Raw genomic sequence first — 23,878 nt, 5'->3', positions numbered from 1 at the left:
ACAATATGTAAAATATGTGTGAGTACCATGTCGTGCTGCTTAAAGATGAATTGCCTCCAAGTGGCTTGCGTACCGATTGAAAGTGAACAATGACAGCCTGTAGCAGATACTCACCGCTTCTCACATGCTAACCAAGTGCAGGCAGCCCTTGGTTTCACCACAGCAGTGCCGCAGTGTGGCTGCTCACCACAAATGCCTTTAACATAGGCTGCCACTTTGGCCACTCTCTCAAAATATTTCTATTACACTCTATCGGTGTCCAGCTGCTGAAGTAAAAGTAGCTTTCTATAAAAAAATTCTGATGCACTTTTGCATCAATAAACTGGCACTTAGTAAACCAAATAAAAAGAATACAATTCCTTAATTACAAAGGTGAGAAAAACATAAGTCATTAGAGATCTAATTAGAGCATTCCTGGCATCAAGGCGACACTTTCGGTCCCAAATCAAATGCAGATGAGTTCCATGAAACCATTTAACTGAAAATATTGTTTTGAACAAATGTCATCACATTTTTTTTGTGTGTGTGAAAGCAAATAAGTGTTATGAAGGAATGTAATTAGTTGTAAATTACATTAGATTTGCAGCGTGACTGGGGTATTACTCAAGTGCTGAATGTGCTCTTGCCCCAAGAAGACGCACGCATGGGCGATCACACCCACATCACATGCAGTGGCAGATGAAATACGTGTCTTTTAGTCAGTTTTCTCATGTTTGCAATTCATTCTGGCATGTCCTATTGCAAAACATGCCAAGACCGCCTGCATGCCGGCCTGTGCAGCAATTGCATCCCTGCGTGCCAATGGCGTGGAGATCAACCGTGAGCAGTGGTTCAAGGACGCTGTGGAGTGTGAGAAGTCCCAGTCGATCCTCACCTGCCAGGCAATCATCCGCTGTGTGGTGGGAATAGGTGTCGAGGACGAGGACCGCAAGCACACCTGGATGGAGGATGCCGAGGCGGTATGCTAGCTCTAGCCCTCCCTGGGTGCCCCATTTAATTGACAATGCACTAGTGCACTGGTACAAGCCTCTGCATTTGAAGGAGTGTAAGCTTGGGCTTGTTTCCATTCCATATTAGCCAGATAATGCACAAAAGAACACAGACAGCATAGTAGATTCACTGTGTGTGTGTGTTTTGCAAAGTGCTTGAAGGTAACGCTCACCAGGCCACATAGAAACTTATTGTTATGCTCTCGAAGGTGTTACGCGCGCCCTTTAGGGAGCGTTCTACTCGAAGAATTTTTCACATTTCAGTACCGCGAACATATGATTTCAGGAGGCAAGCATCCCCGCCAACATAGGCACCCTTTTCACTTGCCCCATCTAGCCTCCGCAAGTGAAATTCCTTCTCTGTGTTCTCCCGTACCGAAGCTCAAGGATTGGGTGATGCATACGTCATGGGCCCCGCCTTTCTTTATTTTTTGTTTGCTCGCGTTGTTGCTGCGCGGCGCGCTACTGCTGAAGATGTTGCATGCGAGCTGTTACGTTTGTCTCGTATTACGTAGCGCACGATTTGGCGCACTGAGCACTGTAACACCCTTCTAGAGGTATAACTCAGTGCTACGTGAAGACCGATGCATACACAAGCGGATTACAGAGCATGATTGCGCACTGGAACACGGTAGAAAATGACATACCGTATTTGCTCGAATCTAGGCCGCCCCGATTCTAAGCCGACCCCAAAAGTCTGAAGCCAGAAAAAAAAAAAAAAGAAATCTCGAATGTAGGTTGAACAAAAAAGCGAGGACAGCGTACACAAAATGAAAACAGGATTTGTTGAATAATGAACATGCCAAGCCCATTCTATGTCATCATCACTGCTAATCTCATCGCTATCTTCCTTATTACTGTTATCTTCAAACAGTGCACAGTAAATGCCATCCTCGTTGCGGTGCACACAAAAAGCATCTCCCATCGTCCCCTCCAACGACGGACTTTTTTTCTCATCAATGCCGAAGTCCCGCTTGGATGGAACGTCTGACGATGCCTCTGCAGCTAGCACAACTTCTTTATTGTGTTGGTGTGTTTTATTATTTCTTAAACTTTAATTAATCTGTTGAATCAACAGATTACACAGATAGCAGATGTTGCCTTGAATAATTCTCGAAATCACGTGCCACTATGAGCGACGTCACAGCACGGCCATGTAGGTAGGCGCACTTTTGCATATATGTCACTTCTCCGGCTGGGAGCGAGGTGCCCGCCAAGGAAAGGGCAAACGGTGTTTGGTTTAAAGTTTCACTATTTCCACAGTGCGTGGAGATGTAATACCTAGCAGACACGATTCTTAGTGTGCATTGTATGCACTGCTCTTAGCTCAGTATGGTCAGACCTGGTGAGGGGCCCTTTAAGCACTTCGTTTTGCACCTTTTGAACTGTTTTTTTTCTTTTGTGTCCTAGTTGGCTCTGCATTTATTGTAGCTAATTATTCTATCTTGAATATTATGGAAGCACGAAGTGAGAGATGGGCCAGCAATGGTGTGCCCCTTTTGTGCCATAGCGTTATTTTCCCAGAGAGAAGTCTTCTCTGTTTTGCCACAAAACATTACTGCCGGCTGTTGATCCCAAAAGCCACGTCTGGTTAGAAATTTCTGCTTCAGTAACCTGGAAATTTCATGGCAATGTGTGTTTATGCAAATACTCTTTCAGAGGCTTATAAGCGGTAACTTTTAAGTGCTATAACCCTTGAAATGCATTTTCAGGTACGTGTGCCCACAGAAGATTGAAATTTAAAAACAAAGATGCTTAATCTAGAGTTGAATTTATTTCAAGAGCGAAGAAAATTTGCATCTGATGTGCTCCTAGTGAAAAGGAAAAGCTTACAACAGAAAATTATGTTTATAATTTCAAGGTGATGTAGGGGTCAAGAGGAAGAAGCTTTAGCTCAGGAGCTCCTGCCTGAATACATCAGAACAAAGAAATACTTTAAGTTTGTTACATTTCAAAGGAATTTAAATGTAACTAAGAAGTGAATTTTCAATTTATGCCATCAATTCTATAGAAAAATTATTGAAAGCTGCAAGATAACAAGAAAAGCTCACTTATGAAGTTTGCAACTCTCTATTTCCGCCATGAAAAATAATATTACAGCTTCGTTAAGTGCACCTGTCAATCAATCTAAAGTGGACAAAACTGAATATATACTACTACTCTAAAATATACTGCCACTTTCGGCGTAGAACTGTCTCAGTGCCCTTGTAAATATGGTAACAATGTTATGTAAACTGTAAATTAATGTATCACATTTATCTACTTTAGATGCTCTAACAGATCCAGTTTACAGAACAGCGGTACCTGTTTCTGATTCTGTTTGTAAACTTTATACTTTTAATACTTTGGCAATGTTTATAAAATTCTAAATCCTAGATTATATATTCTTGCTTTCTAGATTTGCTAGAATTTAATTTTCTTTCTCAATTGCAATAAATATAATTCAAATCAGGCTATTTGTTGTCGTATAAAAGCATTTCTGCATTTTACATGTATTCGAATAGGCAACATCAAAGTTGGCCCCGAGCTAAAGCTTCCTCTGAAGCCTGTGAAATTGTTACATGTGTTTGTGTAATCAGTGTTGCTATAATAAAGGTTCAGGGCAAACATGAAATGCTATACATACATGATAAACTTGAGCCAATAATGATCTTTCATTTGTATAATGACCAGATTTCAGTCATACTGCGAACTCAAGACCCTACTCTTTAAAATTATGTGCTTGTACTACAGCCAATTCTTTATTTTTTGTTTTGGTAGAATAGACTATTCATCCCCATTTTCTAAAGAAAGAGAGAGAGAGTAAGAAAGAAAGGGGAGTACATGCATATTAAAAAGAAAGGCAAAAAGCACCTCTTGGAGCCTTGAAAATGCTAAAAGGCACTCCTGTACGCAGATTTATGTGCACATTTAAAAGCCTCAGTTAGTTTAAATTATACTGGAGCCCTCGTGTGCAGCATCCCTCATGGCCCCTGTGTTGCTTTGGTATGGTAAAATCAATCAATCAATCAATTAATCAGTCATTCAATCCTCTCCCAACAGGTGGCTGCCCAGGGTGCCCAGGAGTGTGCCCGTGCTATCTATGCGCACGCCCTGTCCGTCTTTCCCAGCAAGAAGAGCATCTGGCTCAGGGCCGCCTACTTTGAGAAGAGCAGCGGCACCAGGTGGGCTGTGCACTTGTGCTGGTTGTAATTAATTCACAAGTGTCAAGAAAAAAAAGCACGCTGGCCTAACCATGGCCATACCAATAAGTTGTGGTGAAGCCTAGGCTTAGGCACTGTTTAACACCCCCCCTCTCTGCCAGTGCTGGCTTTTGCTATCTTGCTGAGTGTACAATAACTTTGGCCATTGGTTATGTGCAACTGGGCATGTAGCACTGGCTGGACATTCTTGGTCAGTCGCGGAATGGGTATGTGCCACTGAATAGATACCCACATAGACGAGCAGAACAAGGGGCAAGGGATGTAGAAGTGGCAACAGAAAATCGAGGAAGGTGGCTACAGAGAAGTGAATAAGCTGGCAACTAAAGTCGTCAAGCGTGGAGAAAGGCGAACAAAATCGGACCAGAGCATGCACTGAGTGAGGAGCACTGAGCTACGTACAAGACAAGACATATCAATAGACATAAAAGAAAGTGCCCTTTATCACTGATTCCCACATTATGCATGAGATCTACAGGTCCTTTTTTTTTAATTTTTGTGTTCAACCTTTTCTACTCTGGTCATTTGGCGAATTGACATTTTGCATTCAACCATTTTCATCCTTGAACATTTGGTAAAGTCATCTGGGCTCCCCAAAGCAGGGTGGGTCATGTCATGGGGTGTCGTGTGCTCTGTGTTTCTGTAGGGAGACGCTGGAGGCCCTCCTGCAGCGAGCAGTGGCCCACTGTCCCAAGGCCGAGGTTCTCTGGCTTATGGGAGCCAAGTCCAAATGGATGGCTGTGAGTAATACACTTGTCTGGCACATATATATGTATCCCCTTTAGACGCCAGTTACAGGGTGTCTACCTACTAGGAAAACTGGAAATTCTCACAGATTTTCAATACATTAGTGTGTAAATACTCAGGGAAAACTCGGGGAATTTGTGCCTTCTATTAGGGAAAATTAGCTGTAGTGTTATCGGAAGGGAACGAAAGTCACGGTAAAGCAGGCTCAAGTAACAGAGAGGAATTGTAACGAATCGTCTTTTGACGCCGTGTTGTTGCCTGTAGGAGTTAGGAGTTGCCAGTGTGCTGTCACTGATTGACTTTCCAGACGCCCGATAATGTGGACGGCTTCGCGGCACCACCACGTACCTCCATATAGTCAGTGTATAAGAGCGTCTGAAATTTCGGATGGAAGAACCCTTTGCCGTCTGATTTTATGGCCGCTTTGCCCTGATCACAGGTCTGAAACGGCGTTTATCAAAGCCATCACCGCTGCCATTTTGATTACTTCGCCACCTCAAACCGGCACTCTTGCACGCAGATCCGCTGGCAGCCGTAGTCACCACTGTGGCAACGTTAGGCCTAGCTGCTTCGATGTTCGCTGTTGAGCATCTTGCTGTTCAGTGCGGTGTTTTTCATTGAAATAATTGGCTGCTGTCAGCAATGGCACCGACTCCGCCTTCGTAATCCTCGCGATTGGCTTCAAAGCTCGGAAAGCATAGCCCATTGCGTAATGTCGCTTCTCAAAAGTCAGCTTCGCCTCATTGCAGCGCTGTTACGCGGTGAAGCATACGCAAGAGTATTGCGGCGAAGCATAATAAGCGTGGGAAGGGGCAATTGTCACGGGACACATTGTGAATTCCTTAATTATACACGCGTGCAGCCGCCATCACCTGTCGCAGTACGAGCGCCGATATGCCTAATAAGTGTACTGGCATCTGTATACATCTCCTTTTTATTTGTACTTGAGAATGTTAAACTCTATTTGCAATGGGTCTTACCTTTTTTTTTTGAAGATATTTTATGCGCTGTGCATTTTACTTCTTGAATAAAATAAGCACCACTCCTTACTATTCAAACGGGAATAAGTAGTTATTTTTTCATTTTTTAACATGCTTACTAAAAAGTGACAGCATCGTGCGACAGGGTGTCAACCCTGTTGCACGATGCTTTTCACGTCAGGGTGTCAACCCTGACATGAAAGAAGGTTCTGTGTCACTCAGGGAATTTTGCAAATGCACTAAGGGATAACCTCAGGGAATTTGGAAATGTCAACTTGGTAGACACCCTGAGTTAATCTTATCATAGAAAATTTTATTTTACCACATTTATTGCACCTTCTAGCTCATTAAAATCGCACTGCAGTGGAATAAATAAAACTTGACACACATGTCCAAGATTACTGTATATCAGTGAATGAGAATTCTTTGTCTTGGTGTTGGCATACTTAAATGACAAATGTTTTGCTCAGAGTTGGTGTAGAAGCATTTTTTAGAGGAAGTGTGGCCATACTTCAACTACCAATAGTACATTTCCTTCATTGTGAAAAGTAGTATCTTCTTGTTTTTTGTTTTATTTCTAAGTATCATGAAAAAATGAGTTCAGTAAGAGATTAGGTGTCTCAGCAAATTGACGCAATTACGTCTTTCACGGTGACAGGGCGACATCCCGGCGGCCCGGAGCATCCTGTCACTAGCCTTCCAGGCTAATCCCAACAGCGAGGAGATCTGGTTGGCTGCCGTCAAGCTGGAGAGTGAGAACAATGAGTTTGAGCGTGCACGTCGACTGCTCGCCAAGGCACGCTCCAGTGCCCCCACTGCCAGGGTGAGTGTTGCCCAGCTGTGTCTGGCACATCCATCTTTTTTTTGAAGGCAATGTCATCCTCGGCAAGATAGCTCCACTTCGTATCGGGTGTGTCTGTTTCTAACATCTGTTTCTAACATCTGTTTCTAGCCTTTTTTGTGGGCAGAACCCTAAGTTAGTGCAATCTAAAAATGTAACAGAACTGATGATGATGGTGAATCATAATTTATTCTGAGCCACACTGATGATGATGATGATGATGATTGGGATGGTGGTGGTGATAACTTATGACGAACAGTTGGAAGGCGATTCAAACTCTACTTGATGTCTCTCAAACGTTGTCATTCCAGCACGGTTATCACGATAAAATTACAGTTCTTACACCCCATTATAACCTTCAGCTCGCCCGGGAAGACAATGTCTTTCATCGACTTCAACTAGACGTTGAATTGCCTTCCCTCTTTTTCCTTTCTTTAACTTCTTTCTCCTTCTTTGTTTGCCTGCAGCTAGGTGTTACAAGCACTGTAATGCCGAAATGCAGTTTCACATCAAGGAAGATCAGAACAACTTGTTCACCTTTATTTGTACTGACGAAAACAATAAAATGTTACTTTAGTAAAGAATTATTAGGATAGTAACTAATTAACGCCTCACTGCATGGTGGTTCATATTTAGTACATGAAGAACAGCTTCTTCCAATTTAATATAATCGGAATAACCGAAATTGGTGCCATCTCTAAAACTCACAGCAACTGTAACTCTGGAAATAATTTTTCAGTTATTTTTCTCTTCAGAAATGCATGCTTGCAGCTCGTCACATAGTGCGCAAGAAGTACGTAACCAGACGCATTATTTTCATATATGTTACGCTCGAAAGAAGTGCAGCAAGAAACGCAGGGGCATTGTTTGCTCTTCATCAGCCCACTGGGATATCTTGAGTGAAAAAGATAATATGCTGATTCTGTGGGGTGAGCATTTATTGCTGTATCATATATCAGCATGCAGTTATGGGTTGCTTTGTGGATGAGAGCAGCGGTTTGTTTTGTTTGCAAGAAAAGTTTGGTGGCAGAATATAATGTTTTGCCTGCTACACGGTTTATGAGTGCCATTAATGCGATGACTATGTCAGAAAATGAAGATTAAAGCAGCTGTTGCGACAGACACAGTGCAGGGCCAGTTGTCTTCCAAGAGATGGCAATAGCAGCAACAAAGAACCCTCGAAGAAAAATTACTTAGGCATCCTTTTGACAGGTGTAAAGGTTCTAAGGCCTACACAGAGCAAGAACCCACATTAAGAAAAGTGCGCTAAGAATCCAACTTAGATATTAAAATTATAGTCGATCAAGAACGCTCTAAACAATTTTTTAAAGAAACGTGTAACAAATTGAGCTGCAAAAAATACACTGCATTTATTGCAACAGCTTCCAAGTTTTTACAGTAGCTGTGATATTTTTGTAAGTTCTCTCTCCTTCAAATGTCTTTCTGCATGGTTGTAAAGTACACTTGTATATGCTTTGTGTACCACATTAATATGTAACAAGTTCTGTTCATAAAATTGTAGCCATGCATTTCTTCTGAAAAGTTAATTTGTGGGGGGACATTTCTAGCATAAATAATGCTTTGCTTAACTTTTTTTATGAGAGAACAAATAATTCATGCAGTAAGGGGTTAAATAGTATAATTGGTCTGCTGAACTATCGACTACTGAAAACTCACCCCAGCATATCAGAAATGCTACTATAGAATATGCATTAAGCCTATCGTGCTTAAGTCGGAATTTTGAGGTACAGTCGAACACGGATATATCGAACCCACATATATCGAATTATTGTCTATATCAAACTCGTAAATTATCCCCTTGAAAATTCTGTGTAAAAGTATAGAAATTCGTACGTTTATATCGAACGATATTTTTACCCGCCATTGGATATATAGAACGCCGCACGATCTCGGCACTCGCTGCACCCGCGTGCTCCGCGCCTCCCCCGAAAGGCTCGGAAAATGTGAGAGCGAGAGGGAGGGAGGCTCAGACGGTACTCCCGCTGCGCACGCTCTCCGACTTGTGGCAACACCCTGCTTGCGGAACTGCTTTTATTTTTCTCTCTCCCAATGTCTCTCATCCTTCCCCCGCGTAACCATAGTGATCGGCTCGGAAAAGGTAGCCAGGAACGAAGGCGGCGGTGGCCTCCTCTTTTTGCCTTTTTTTTTCTTGTTGCTTTTTCACGAGTTTTGCTCAGCCAACCACAGCTCGTGCCTTTCGTACGTCGCTGTCGCCCTCGGAGGTGGCCATCGCGAGCGCTTTGTTGGCGGTGGCTGCGCACGTGAATTCTTGTGTTTTGTGCGCGTTCTTGCGTTTCGTGTTCATTATTGTTTTGCGTGCGTCTCACGACGCGTGTGACTGGATCGTGGTGAGCTGACGCTGAAGCAATGGCCGCAGCAAGCACAAGCAGCGTCAAGAAGCGCAAGAACCTGGACTTTGCGACAAAGCTGAAAGCCATTCAGCGTGTTGAGGGGGGCGAAAAAAGTGCTACGGTGGCAGACGACTTCGGGATTCCTCGGAGCACTCTAAGCACCTTGTTAAAAAACAAGGCGGACATAAAGTCGAAAGCGGCGGAGTTACGAACGTTGGGAGCTTGTCGTGTGCGCGCTCCTGCCCACGAGAAAGTTGAAAAGGCCCTCTATGTGTGGTTTTTAGAGGTGCGGGCTAAGAACATTCCGGTGGATGGCCCAATGCTAATGGCTAAAGCCAAATGGTTTGCCGCTGCACTCGGTGATGACAACTTCGCCGACAACACAGGGTGGCTGCAGAGGTTTAAGAACCGCCATAAGATAGTTGGCAAAACTATTTCTGGGGAAAGCGGAGCCGTCATCAGCCAGGATATCCAGCAGTGGATTTCGAAGGAATGGCCGGAAATTTGCGCGAAGTTTTCATCCGCGGAAATCTTCAACGCCGACGAGACCGGGTTGTTTTGGCAGATGCTGCCCAGCAAGACGCTCGACGTCCGGGGCAGCACGTGTCACGGGGGCAAGATGAGCAAAGTCCGAGTGAGCGTTCTGCTCGCTGCTAACATGGATGGCTCTCAAAAGCTCCAGCCCTTTGTGATTGGCAAAGCAAGGGCACCGCACTGCTTCAAAAACTGTAAGCAGTTCCCCGTTCGCTACACCTTCAATAAGAAGGCGTGGATGACGCGTCAGCTGTTCACAGAATGGCTGCAAGCGTGGGACGCCGAACTGGGCAAATCGGGGCGTCACGCTTGCCTCCTCGTCGATAACTGCTCGGCCCATCACACCACCTGCAAGCTCGAAAACATCGCGCTCAAGTTTCTGCCGGCGAACACGACAGCAAAGTTGCAGCCGCTCGACCAGGGCATCATTAAGTCGTTCAAAGTCGGCTACAGGAGGCGACTCATTGATAGGCTTTTGGTGAACCTCCGCATGGGCACCGAGCTTAAGGTTGACCTGCTGGGGGCCATTCAAATGATGACGGGCGCCTGGAGAGACGTGAAGCAGGATACTGTGGCCAACTGCTTCCGGAAGGCAGGCCTCGTGACAGCCAAACTTCCTGAAACTTGCGAAGACAGCGACGGCGACAACGAGTGCATGGACGACGCGTTTCGTGAGTTGTCGTCCCTTTTCCCGGCTGCCGTTCCAGCCGAAGTGTCTGCTGACGATTATGTGAACGTTGACAGCAATGTTCAGGCTGTTGCGAGCCTCGCCGACGAGGATATTGTAGCTGCAGTCGGAGGGACCCAGGCTGACAGCTCGAGTGGCGACGAAGATCGTCCGGACGAGGGCGCGGCTACACGCTCGTACTCCGCCGCTGAAGTGGCGGCAGCGTTCAGCTTGTTTCGCCGTTGTTGCGGCGACATGGAAGGAACCGGGCTTCCGCACCTGAACAGCCTCGATAAGATCGAGGTTGGCGTCTTTAATTTCATTTGCAAGGCGAAGAAGCAGGCCAACATAAGCGATTTTTTTTCACGCAAATAAAGCATTACTTTGCGTCGTGTGTGCGGAAATAGTTCTCATTCTTGAATGCGCCGATCGGTAGGTCATCGTCCGCCACAGGTAAAGTCTCTGGGCCTGTATTTTTTATATCGAATTTTTGATATATAGAATTAATTCGTGATCCCCTTCGAGTTCGATATATCCGTGTTCGACTGTATTAAACTCGGTGTAGCGTGAATGATACGTTGGGTATATTAAGGTTAAACATGTAGTGCTTCTCTGCCTAACATTGTGCATGCTTCAAAAGGGAAAAACTAAGATCTAGAGAAGTCCAATGGGAATGCAGTGGCAAGTCAATAAATCTGAAGCAAGTCATTCGTTAACCATACAGCAAATGCCAAATGTTTCCTGAATATGTGTGCATAACCCTTCCAGCTGCACCACTGGCTCATTCACTCTGTCATTTTGCTCAGAGGTAGAATTTCCCTGTAGATCTAGTTTAATGCCACATTTGCGGCATTACTTGGCTGTTTTTTCCACAGTAAATTTAACAGACACGTTGTCTACGATGATGGCCTTCAGCAATGTTGATTCCACTGCAGCAGAACAGTAGCGCCATCTGTCACAGCTAAAAAAAAGTAAGAGAATAAGTGAAAGTGCAGTGCGCTTTTTCAGTGAAGTCGTGTCAAACTGTACAGAATGCACATCCTAACCATCATTCCCACAGCAGCTGAATGACTGTAGCACCGAATTTCCTGCTAGTAACCTTTGTGTGAAACTCTATGGGCAGTTCCAATGTGCTTGTGTTGAGCCAACACCTGGGAGATAATGTTTACACATTTAATAAACCCTCGCTCTAGTGAAGACAGAGTCAGAACATTTACTTTGTTATTAGCAGTATTTCATTTGAAGCAGGGGAACTGTAGGACACTCCAGTAGCACAGAAGTTCATAAAATACATTTTGAAGCAAAGCCTTATTTGATACCAACAACATAATAAGCGGGAAAGTTCTGCTGGTCCCTTGCTTGTCGGTTGCCACGTGATACAGTTAGTCCCAAGGAGCTGCTGCCACCTTCGTACTCCTCTTTGCCTAGGTGGACTGGTAAAAAAGAAACTCAAATTGGCATTGTGTATGCTGCATCGAGTGGCCCAGTGTGGATATCCTGCTTTGCATTTCATACTAAGCAAAGACTGCGGACCACTGCTCTTCGAGATACCAGGCCTAAAATGTATGCACTGAGGTTGGGACCTCAAAAAATTTCTAATAAGGAGGTATTTCGAATAAAGCAGCTTCATTGTAGAGCGAGAGCTTGCTGTGTGTCATTCTCCGGGTGTGCTGCGCAGGTGATGATGAAGTCTGTGCGGCTGGAGTGGGCACTGAAGGACCTGCAGCAGGCCCAGCAGCTGCTGGACGAGGGACTGCGGCTGTATGCCGACTTTCCGAAGCTGTGGATGATGAAGGGGCAGATTGAGCAGAGCCAGGGGCAGACAGACTTGGCTCGCAGCACCTACAATCAGGGGGTGAGTGGCGCCAACCGTGGTGGCTTGTTCCTGTCCTGTCGTTTGTAAGGAGTAGCCCTGACATAGATGAAGGACAGGCAGTTGAGCTTGCATCATCTTGAACTGGGCAGCACTTTGCTGTCTCCTTGTCTGGCCACAACTGCTGCTGCAATCACCATCACTGCCTCTTCAAATGCGGCTGCGCTTGCCTTGTCATTGACAGTGTCACTCGCTCTTTGAGGTCGTCTTCATTTGGGTGCATGTTTGTCAGTCTAGTCTGTTGGTTTCAGCTGAATCGCTGAAGCTTGTTGCCGTACAATTGCATTTAACAGCTACAAATTTTTATAAAGCAAAGCTTTCTTTGCGAACTACTGCTTGAGTCATCGCCGTCAGTTTCTCTGCTAGTAGAAGCTGATTTCATTGGTGGAAGCACGCGAGAGAATATTCATTCCCTTGACGCAATGTTCCCAGCTACACCCCCTCATGGGCAGGGGAACCCACTCTGCACTGACATTTCCCCATTCTTCTCTGCACTCCCTCCTCACTTTGCACAAGGGTTTGAATTACCAGCAATGTACTTCAGCACCTGGCCATCTGCCAAGACATGCCTTGTGCGTGAGGGGTCCAATTACCAACAACTAGGGGTGTGCAAATATTTGACAAGTTCAAATGATATTCAATGCGATATTTTTAATATTTGCATTTGATTAGAAAAATAGATATTTGAAAATGTTCGAATATTCGGTTGGACACAAATATTCGAATCAAATCAGATTTATTGCTGGTACTGTGGGAGCAAGCACGGTTCTTAGCAATTGTTTCTGTCTAATCCAAGAACATTGGGGCGATCTTGTGCTGAACATTGTGATGATTTCGTGCTGCTAGCAAAATTTTGCCTCTAATGCACACTTACCTACTAACCGTCTAAACTCGGCGAGAAAGCCAGCCTCACAGCATTGAGGGGCAGTGGTTTGCAGACGGTGAGGGTGCACTTTCTTTCTTTCTTTTTCGATTTATTTTTTTGAAACAGCGCCGCTCCCAATTCTGAGTAAATTGTTTGACAGCAGGTGCAATGAGTGACAACTGGCACAGGGTCAAATGCTTCAGAGTTTAAGGGCATTTGATGCAGTGTAATAAGGCACAGGCTGATGAGGACAGCTAGTGGGCATTACTAAATTTCCCAAGTTAACAAGAGCCAAATACACAGCGTTTTAGTATAACAGCTTACTAGTCTAGTTTGTTAATATTTACAAGGCAATTGCAATGTTCCAACGTAACAAATTATCCCCACTTTCCAATAAATGCATGTGCATATCGTTATTTGATTTGATATTTACAGCTAAGTATTCGCATTTGATTTGTATTCGAAAATTTTGATATTCGCACACCCCTACCAGCAACACATCATTGCTTCCACGTGAGAGGGTGTCAGTGCAGGTGCTTGCCACTGCATCTTACACTGTGGCTGCTGTATTGTGTTCTCGCTCACGAGAAACACAGCATGTGGTTAAAACTGCCAGTTTTTCTGATGCTGTGCCCCAAATGCTTTCGTATGTCTGCACTGATGCATCTGTTTTAGAGACATGCGAACTCTCTTAAATATCATGTATCAAATGAAGGAATCACTCAAGGATTTAGCCATTGAATACAACTTACCTTGGCTCTTTTTATGCCATTGCAGATCATGACTGTTATGATTGAGTTACGGGATGCATTCATAGCTGAAAACTGCTACATGTTTCTTAATGTGGTTGCCGGTTTGGTTCTTCATCTCACCGAATCATTGCTTACATAAATTCCCACAATGAGTGGGATCTGCCATGCTTTTCCCTCCTTAAATTTGTATCCAAATTTCCTAGGTGCAACCCATATGCAATAAAAAGTATGTAAACGTGTGCTGGCTATAATAAACCTACAAAGTGGCTGCCGTACGTAGCAGCTATGAAAACCAGTTATTTTTCACTTGCCAAAGATAACTCAATCACTAGCTTACCTGTCAATTGATTGTTACGTTGATTGATGTCACCGGTATGTGAACTCAAAAATAGGAGAATTTGGTTCATCAGAACTATGCTCTTGAAAGCTCAAGCCATTCTTGAATGCAGGCGCAGCATGCAAAGTTATTAGTAAAGTAACTACCGGATCACGGAAAATGCGAACAGGGTGTTACATTTGATAGAACTCTTGTACATTTAAGGCCTTAGCCTTGCTTTTCATCGTAATGTTCCACCATGTCTTGGGGACCAACTAGCCCACTATAATACAAAATTAAAAGAAGCAATAAAATGCTCCTTTTTGTGTTGGCACTAGGGTTAGTGCTGCATACTTTTTTACCAAGAGCACTTGAGACCCCGCACTTCGAATGCTGCTCAAGTAGGTAGGTAATTGCCCTGTGCCCTTCTGTGCAGCTCAAGAAGTGTCCCACATCGGTGCCCCTTTGGCTGCTGCTGTCTCGGCTGGAGGAGTCGACGGGTGCACTGACCAAGGCCCGCTCTGTGCTGGAGAAGGCCCGACTTCGCAACCCTGGAAGTGCAGAGCTCTGGCTCGAGGCTGTGCGGGTCGAGGTCCGCGCAGGGTTTAAGGAGATTGCCCAGACCCTCATGGCTAAAGGTCAGCATCTTCCACTACTTGCGAGAAGCCCCCTCTTTTTTGTAACTGACCCGCAAGCTGCCCCAACTAATAGCAAACATTGCTTAGAAAAAGACCGAGGACTCTTCGCATATGAAAATGTCATGCCACATCCCAATTTCAGTGTTTCGCTTGCGCCTGGATTATTTAGAACTGGCCGGGTTTAATTTTGTCATAGCTAGATAATCAGTTAGAATGCTCTAAGCAGCAGTTGGAAATAAAGTGATTCTTAAAGGGGTCCTGAACCACTTCTTATTGAAGTCGAGAAATTCCCTTGACGTTAAAACAGACTATTTCAAAAATGCTTTGCGATAAAAATTGGTTCAGTGTGCTCAGCAGGAGCAGAGTTATTGACAATCCAAGATTGCCTCTGATCATCTTCGCGGTGCTCCTGGTCCTTCAATGCCTTGCACTGCGAAGGCTGCGGCAGAGCAGGGTGATGCCCACAATGCTCCATCTGCTGAACATAACCGTGGCATGCCGTTCAAGTTTGTTTTGGGATGCACGATAGTAGCAGGGCTATAATATGTTGTGTGTGGGCATCCAGATTGGTGGGAGCAGCGGCATTCATTTGTTAAAACTGTTCTGTCCCTGTCGTGCTTTGCACAGCCATGCAGGAATGCCCAGCCAGTGGCATCCTTTGGGCCGAGGCTATCTTCATGGAGCCCCGTCCACAGCGCAAGACCAAGAGCGTGGATGCACTCAAGCGCTGCGAGCATGACGCCCATGTTCTCCTGGCTGTCAGCAAGTGAGCCAACTTCCTTCACTGTCTGTTGCTTCGGCCTGTTTGAATATTGGAGGATCCCTGTTGAATGAGGCTACGACTTTGTTGGATAGAGACTTCTTATGCAATTTCTGATATGTTTATCTTGACCATCTGCGCTTTGGCGATTGCACTTGTAACCTGTCTGTGCAAGCTTCTGTTGCACCATTCCAGTATGTAACTGGCGCCCATTCCTCTAGAGCTGCTCCATCTATAGGAATGCTTCTGTTTTGTTTTTGCAGCTGTCATTAAGTGCACTGAATGTTCTAGCTTCCTTTTGAGCGATTGAGGCCCTCTTTGTTGTTTACTGCAACATTCACATCAGTTGTTGAGCTTCACTTAAGCATGTGTCTGATGTCCAAACATGTTTTAGGGAGGTTGGAGCCTGTGTTGGAACCTGCATTCATTGAAGCACTGTTTTTAAGCATAAAACACTTTTAGCTCCCGTTGTTGGCGACCTTCAAGTGACCTTGAGCGAAAAGCCAGAGCCGTTATCCAGGCATTAAAATGAGAAAATTCGGGCAAGTTGTGAGAACAAAGCGAGATCATCTAGGTAACCAGCCAAAACTTCAAAGAATGCAGTCTCTGGCCCCTAACCCTTTGTACAGCACCACATTGCATACGTTAGTTACTGCCCAAACAAGTTACAAAAAATATTGTTTCCTAGTTCCTCCTAAAGTTTGTTCACGATATCACTCAAGCTATAACTTCTAGTGCACTGAAGTTTTATTTGTCATTTCCACTGGCGACGTTCAAAAGGCAGATACAGTGCACCACACACTTGATTGTCATCTTTTGGTGCTGAGACAGGATTGTGTGTGCTCTTTGAACACCAGTAGTCCATGAGTTCCATGGCGCAGGTTTTGTGTCGCCTCAAGAGATGGCACAACACTGTCTGGTGCCTCCTTCATGTGATTTTCTTCTAGCTGGGCAGCATCCATATGGACCAGTGCACAGTATGGTGTGGTGTGGTGTGCCGTTGCAAACATGCACAACACCCATTTTAAGATTGTGGCTAGTATCATCACCAAACAATCTGCTTTTCCGGCAGTCATTTCATGCTTACATCAACTCTCGATTACGGGAGAGCCAGCAATTTTTCTGAATATTGTAGGTTTGCTTCATGACTATTTAAAATTTTCAACTGTGATGACAAAGAGATTTGCCTTAGTGTATGAAAAGACCTTGCACGCTATAAGATAGCAATTCCAAATCGCACATGCGCAGAACACTAAGAAGGTGTTGCAGGTTACATGTGCACACTGGTTTTAGGGTTTAGCATTGCAAGTTTTATCTGCAGCTTGAATAGCTAGTGTGACAACATGGTAGCACCCAGCGTGACCTCCTCGGTCCAGATTCGCCTTACTACTTGCAGTTCATCACCTTCATGGCAAAATTGGCTTTTTCTCAGTCCCGTCTCACTTCTCTTCAAAAAATATTCATGCCACTAGAATTCATACGATCGATAACAAGACCAGAAACAACGCTATAGAGAAAATAAGGCATTCTTGTTTATATATTGTTATTAATTTTGGTTGAAGTCCTTTTTATGGCTGTCTCCCCTGAAACTTTATTCCCTCAATGCCCCATCAAGAGATCACTTCTTGAATTCCTAAAACATTGTGCTTGTTTCTTCATCTACATTGTCAGCAGGTACTGCATGCTGCAGCGAGGGCTTTCCAAGTGTGTGGGTCTCTGCCATGGAAGACACCAAGATGTCACATGATATCACATGTTAACTTCATGAACGTACACTGCCCTGAGAGGTGTTGTGACAGCTCAGAAATATGCATCATCCACCGCTTGCTGATAGAGCATTCGGGTCATCCCGAGCGAGAACATGTACAGTTAAACCTGGATATAACGAAGTTGACAAAAGCTCGCAATTTTTCGTTACATACAGGTTTTCGTTACATGCAGGTTTCGCGTGAAGGATCGTACGAATGATGCAGAAACGAAACCAAATAGCTCAATATATCCGCGAAGGTGAACTCGCCCTTCAAGCATTTATTTTGCACCAAAAAACTGCGTAATTTCCGTTTGCTTCTTCGGCACAAGTGACGGCACAACACGCCGCTCCAAAGAAGCTAAATCGTGTAGAGCTCCTTCATCGTCGAGCGAGCCGACGAAACGGCGCATAACGTCCATTGCGTTCATCACCTCCTTTGCAGAAGGCACGTCACACGGATCTGCCTCACAGGCACCATCATCACCGCCATCGGGATTTTGCACGCTTTCAGCTACTGCTGCATCAGACATTTCTTCTGTAGCCACGGCGGCGTTGTCGGCAAACAAAAAGTCAGTCAGTTCAACGTCGTCGGGTACACCACCGTTAGTGCATAGCTCGTTCCACGCTTCGGCCACATCGGACGGAGTAGAAAGGTCTTCCTCCTCCTCGTCGGCACCAGCCCGTGCGTTTTTGGCTATTCCGGCCTTTAAAAAGCAATTCGCGATAACTTCTGCCCTGACCTCTTGCCAGGAGGCAGCAAGCATCTCGACTGCTTGATAAATGTCGATCTTCATCTCCCGTTCCAGACGGATGTCGAGAAGTATCTTCTGGATTAGTCGGCGCCGGTAACAGCATTTAAAACTGTTAATGACCCCTTTGTCCAGGGGTTGTATTAGAGACGTGCAGTTGGCCGGGAAGTAATGCAGTTCGATGTTCGACAGCTGCAGGCCTTCGACGTGGTGCGCCGAGCAATTGTCCAGCAGTAGGCAAACTTGACGGCCTTGCCGCTTGACGTCCTGGTTAAATTCCTTCAACCACTCAGAAAATATTGGCCGAGTCATCCAAGCTTTGGAATTCGCCACATACTTCACGGGCATACGCTTCGTCCCCTTAAAACACCTGGGACGGGCACTTTTGCCGACAACTAGCGGGACTCGCTTGTCTGTGCCGTCGAGGTTGGCACACAGCAGAATCGTTATGTGGAGCTTGCTCTGCTTTCCACCGCGGCAGTCATCGCCTTTTAACGCTAGCGTGCGGCCCGGAAGCATCTGATAAAATAGAGCCGTCTCGTCGGCATTGTAGACATCAGCCGCCTCGAAGCGACTCAGGATTCCAGGCAGCTCGTCAGCCACCCACGAAGCAGCAGCATCGCTGTCTGCGGAGGCAGATTCGCCGCTGATTACTCTTCCGACGACACCATGCCGGCTCTTAAATCCCTGCAGCCATCCGTTGCTTGCCTTGAAATCATCATGGCCCAAGATGCACGCAAAATCCTTTGCCTTCTGTTGCAAGATCGCACCATTTATGGGTACATTTCTGGCTCTCGTGTCCAAAAACCACGTGAACACTGCCTTGTCCACATCAGTGTATGTGGACAGCTTCAGTCTTTTTTTCTTTGAGCTTGTTCCCGACTCCACTCCGTTTCTGATGCTGTGTTCCGCACTCAAAATCGTTGATAGTGTGCTCGCTGGAATGCTGAAACGGGCGGCAACGTCCTTCTTCTTCTCGCCCGCGGAGACAGCATTTAAAATTGCGAGTTTGTCTTCAAAAGACAGAACTTTTCGTTTTCTGGCAGCAGAACTCATCACGACCAACCGACGACATAGTTAGAAGCGGAGACGCACGACTACACGCCGACAGGCAGGCCTAGCACCTCCAAAACAAGTCGGACAAACCTGTACCAGGGCACAGTTGACACACGCACACGTGCAGAAGGCAGGACAACACTCAAAATGGCGAATGCAACGCATCCACAGAGAAAGAAAAAAAAGTGACGCATGTCGTTCGTCATGGAGTGTCGTTCGTCATCGTCCCTCTCCCTTCCCGCGCCCTGGCAATGAAAGAACCGGCTATCAGCGTTGCTTTTCAAGTGAATTCTTACACATAAGTGCGTCTAAGCCGTTGAAACAAATAAAAATCACTAAATAAGAATGCTTGTCCTCAAATTCATACGAAACAAAATAAATCTGAAAGAGAAATCAGCTGCCGATACCAATGCCACCTGGCGTCACGCTAGACAAGCAAAGCCTGAAAAGACTGCTACGTTAGGCACGGAGCGGCGCTAGTTGCCGCCATCATCATCATCATCGCTAACTTTGCTCGGTCGCGGCAATCCCTGGCGTTCGCGTAGCTGCTGGCTCCTTACAATATTAATATTCAATAATCTAGAGCATTTCTTCGGCCGAATTTTCCTTAAAAGTGCAAAACGTAATGACTGATCAGCTTTGGGAGTTCGTTACATCAAGGCTAACCGCCGCAACGCGTTCGTTAAATCAAGGTCGAAAATACATGGGCTTCAATGGGGGCAGCGTTGGGGAATTCAAAAACTTCGTTAAATCCAGGAATTCGTTACATATAGGTTCGTTACATCCAGGTTTAACTGTACTTAATGCCCCTTGGATGAGAATTTAGGAAAATTCTCATCGCCTGGAAATTCAGATGAATCGTCATGGTATCATTGCGATTAGGCTGTATTTCCAAAGTTGTTTAAAAAGACCTGCACATCAGCCTTTTGTTTCCATTGTTCCTTGCAGGCTTTTCTGGACAGAACGCAAGACAAACAAGGTCCGAGAATGGTTAAACCGCACTGTGAAGATTGAGCCTGACCTGGGGGATGCATGGGCCTACTACTACAAGTTTGAATTGCTTCATGGCAGTGAGGTAGGCGCTGGGATGCCAGCCTGCAGTTTTCAATGATTTCATTTATTGGCAACTGTATTTTACTTGCATAACAAATGCAGTTTAGTCTCCTAGAATTGATAAAGTATATTGGGGGACACATTGGTTATGGGGGGCTAAACTTTTTAGCAAACATTTCAGAATGTGTCTGCAAGCAGGATGAGCAGTTTAATGACTAAAGTTAAGGGAGATTCCCTTCTTCCCCGATTTTTATGAATTAAGTTTGAACTTCTTAATTGTTAGTCTAACTCACAGATGTGTTTTTCTTTCTGTTGTAGTTTTTAAATGTCATGGGAAAATTTAAGTGCTTCAATTTAACACTTTCAAAGTTTTTTTTTCCTAAGTGACGCACCTCGATTACTATAGAAAGAACAGAATGGTTTATTTTTTGGTTATGCAAAAAGGAAAAAAATGGCACGGATGATGGCAAATGTCATCCTTACTATGGTCGTCATGTTCCCATCTTCTTAGTTTTGTTTTGTTTAACATGTGCAAACGCGCTGGTAGTCAGTGACACTTAATGAGGGAAATCAGTGAGGTTAATGAGGGAAAAATTAAAGGAACATTTAATTTATGCATATGACGGGGGCTGTACATTAGTATTGAGTAAGTCACTATGAATTCAAAATAACCTGCTGAATAGAAGTACTAAATCCTTGTGAAATTTACTTACAGGAGCAGCAAGAAGAGGTAAAAAGGCGATGCGTCATGGCAGAACCCAGGCATGGTCCAAACTGGTGCCGGGTGTCCAAAGACATTGCTAACTGGCGGAAGAAGACAGAGGATATACTTGTTCTGGTGGCAAATGCTCTCCCGATACCAACGTAGTTGCTGGAAACGGGAGTGTTAGTTGTAATCTCTGCTGTAGTCTCTCATTTTTTTTTCATCTTCTTACAGATCAATTTTAACTTCTTCATTGAGAGGCATGCCAGCAGAAGGTGGACACTTGGCAAGGTGCTTTTGTGGCCACCCTGAGAAAAGTGTGGTGCAAAAAAGTGTATTGAAAAACGTGTATTGCTTCATATATTAGTGGGGTGCAGTTCTCAAGCCGTCGAATAAATTTAGCAGCCAAAAAATGTAAAAATTACAAGGCGCTGGCTACATGACTGCATGAGAGATTGAAAGACCTTGTCTCTTTTACACTGGTTTTGTGTCCACAGCACACCTTCTGGCACTTGTACAGCTAAACCTGTGATGAGACAAGGCCATTTGCCATCACATTAATTCACATGTGGCTTGCAGAAAGATATAAGCTGTACATTATTGCAAGATGATTCAAGACTACCGAAATGCCCGAATGTAATAAAAACGATCTTGCTGACTGAGTCTGCTGCTGCATTGAATGTACCTTGTTGCTTTTTGGAAGCTGAATGCATTATTCCACGTAGAAAATGCTTATACCAGCACTTGGAATTGGCAAACTTCAACAGCGGTAAAATATGGTTGAATCTCATAGAGAACATGGATATCTCAAAATATTGATTATACAGCTAAACCTCGATACAACAAACTTCAACATAACAGAATTCTCAATATAGTGAAGTATGTAATTTTTCCTAACGTCTTGTCCATGTAATTGGAACCTCATATAAGAAACTATCTGTACGTGATTTCAGTGTAATGAAATTTAACTGCTGCCGCAAAGGAATGTCGAGACAATAGAGAGTTTTAGTATAGAGGACGCAAGCGGCTTGCGTACGCAAGAACTAGGGGCGACGGCACTGCGCATGCGCAGACCGCTATGTCTACTTGCGTCCTTGGGTTGTTTGGCCGGCCGAAAACATCGCGGCCCCTAAGTGGTCACGTTACCCACGTGACTCTTGCGGTGTAGGAGAACTTACGAGTAGCTAGCGGGTAGATAATCTAATAAATCTTTCGCCAAGTGTCGACAGACGTCGTTTTTATGTGTATTAGAGAGGTTTAGCGTGTCTGGTATTCGAATAAACGCAGTTGGGGTGTTGGGGCGGAGCCATAAACGGGAGTGTCCTGCTTGGTGCATCCACCTGGCGGCGCAAAGCTCAAATCGACAAAAGCAGCTAGTATTGCTGTAACCAAGTCTATACTACTTCGCTGCTGGTGTAAATTTTCGGCACTGGCGTAATTGTGTTGCTGCCAAAAATTTATACCCGCAGCAAAGTAAAATACACTTGGTTACTGCAATACAGTAAAAGCTCGTTAATTCGAACCGCAAGGGGAAGCCGCTTGAGTTCGAGTTAACGAAAGTTTGAACTAACGAAAGTGAAGGAGAGCAACAGTACACTGCGATTTGGAAGCAGTAAGGCATGACAGAAAGTGATGGCGTTTGCTGCGGGCACACGCCATCTTCAAGTCGAAGCTCTGGGTCCGACTGTGCCCCACCACTGATGCCCACCGAAACGAACATTAGTCGAGGCTTAACACCATCACAATGAATCGCGATGGCCGATACCTCCTAATCTGAAAACAGAGGTGCACAACCGATGAAGACTGCCGAGACAAAGACGCTGAACACGTGAAGGTGGCGAAGGCCCTGATTCGTTGGTTCTTGATTGCAAGCGCAGCTGCGACCTGTGATGAGCTGTGTTTTGGCGCTTGCCGCGCCATCTCCGCACAACATTAGCAGCTGTACAAGATTTGTAAAGCCTCCGGGATTCGCAACGGGCAAGAAGTCTCGGAGGTTACGTAGGACGGAGAGGCGGCAGCCGCCGCAGGCTTCTGGCTGACCCCGTGCAGGTTAGGTTTTTTTCCGATTTTGCCTTTTCTCGCCGTTCTCTTCGTTTCGGAGGCAATACAGCCTTGTGTGTAGGCAGTAGGCGTGTTTCTCTGGCCGTGTGCCAGGCGAGCGTAGTTCGAATTATCCGTGAGGGAACCTTCTCGCATTCGAATTAACGGACTTTTTTATACATAGACTTCTATGGAGCTTGGCCGGACCAAATCGTACAGTTTGATTTATCCATAAATTCGAATTATTGAAGTTCGAATTAACGAGCTTTCACTGTATTAGCCGTTTTTGTCTGTTTGAGCATTGCGCCACCAGGTGGCAGCACCATGCAGGCCGCTCTAGTTCATGGCTCCGCCCCAACGCCCCAGCCTGCGTTTACCCGATTACCGGACGCTGTACACCTCTCTATTAACTGCTTCTAATAAAAAGAGTTTAATGTACTTCATACGCTTCATTTCATATTTTATAAAATGATAACGCAGCAACGATCAGACGGTGGTGCTGCGAGCGCATGCGATCTCATTGCGGTTTGCGGTTGGGGCCGCTAACCTATAACACGTTTCTGCTTGCGAACGCAAACGCAAACGCACCCAAGCGCGTGGGGCCCAACGCCTTGCGTCCCCAATACTAAAACTCACTAATAGGGAGTTTTAGTGTTGGGGACGCAAGCGGCTTGCGTACGCAAGAACTAGGGGCGACGTTACTGCGCATGCGCAGACCGCTACGTCTACTTGCGTCCTTGGGTGGTTGGAGCGGCCGAAAACATCGCTGTCCCTAAGAGGTCACGTTACCCACGTGACTCTTGCGGTGTAGGAGAACTTACACGAGTAGCTAGCGGGTAGATAATCTAATAAATCTTTCGCCAGGTGTCGACAGACGTCGTTTTTATGTGTATTAGAGAGGTTTAGCGTGTCTGGTATTCGGATAAACGCAGTTGGGGTGTTGGGGCGTCCTGCTTGGTGCATCCACCTGGCGGCGCAAAGCTCAAATCGACA

At 45.2% G+C, this 23,878-nt stretch overlaps 1 protein-coding gene across 1 annotated transcript in view; it reads left to right on the top strand.

Moving 5' to 3' along the window:
* The window catches only part of Prp6 (pre-mRNA processing factor 6), a 66,852-nt gene extending 45,345 nt beyond the window's left edge, over positions 1-21,507 (top strand). The window contains exons 15-23 of the mRNA XM_070536005.1: positions 781-959; positions 4,032-4,153; positions 4,836-4,929; positions 6,575-6,739; positions 12,009-12,185; positions 14,573-14,774; positions 15,402-15,540; positions 20,038-20,164; positions 20,858-21,507. Of these exons, the coding sequence (XP_070392106.1) occupies positions 781-959; positions 4,032-4,153; positions 4,836-4,929; positions 6,575-6,739; positions 12,009-12,185; positions 14,573-14,774; positions 15,402-15,540; positions 20,038-20,164; positions 20,858-21,010 (1,358 nt within the window). The 3' untranslated portion in view covers positions 21,011-21,507. The remainder of the gene's footprint in view (positions 1-780; positions 960-4,031; positions 4,154-4,835; positions 4,930-6,574; positions 6,740-12,008; positions 12,186-14,572; positions 14,775-15,401; positions 15,541-20,037; positions 20,165-20,857) is intronic.
* Positions 21,508-23,878: the final 2,371 nt, after the last annotated feature.

The sequence above is a fragment of the Dermacentor albipictus genome, chromosome 3 (assembly GCF_038994185.2).
Source record: "Dermacentor albipictus isolate Rhodes 1998 colony chromosome 3, USDA_Dalb.pri_finalv2, whole genome shotgun sequence".
Taxonomy (NCBI): domain Eukaryota; kingdom Metazoa; phylum Arthropoda; class Arachnida; order Ixodida; family Ixodidae; genus Dermacentor; species Dermacentor albipictus.
This window is presented reverse-complemented; position numbering and strand designations above follow the sequence as displayed.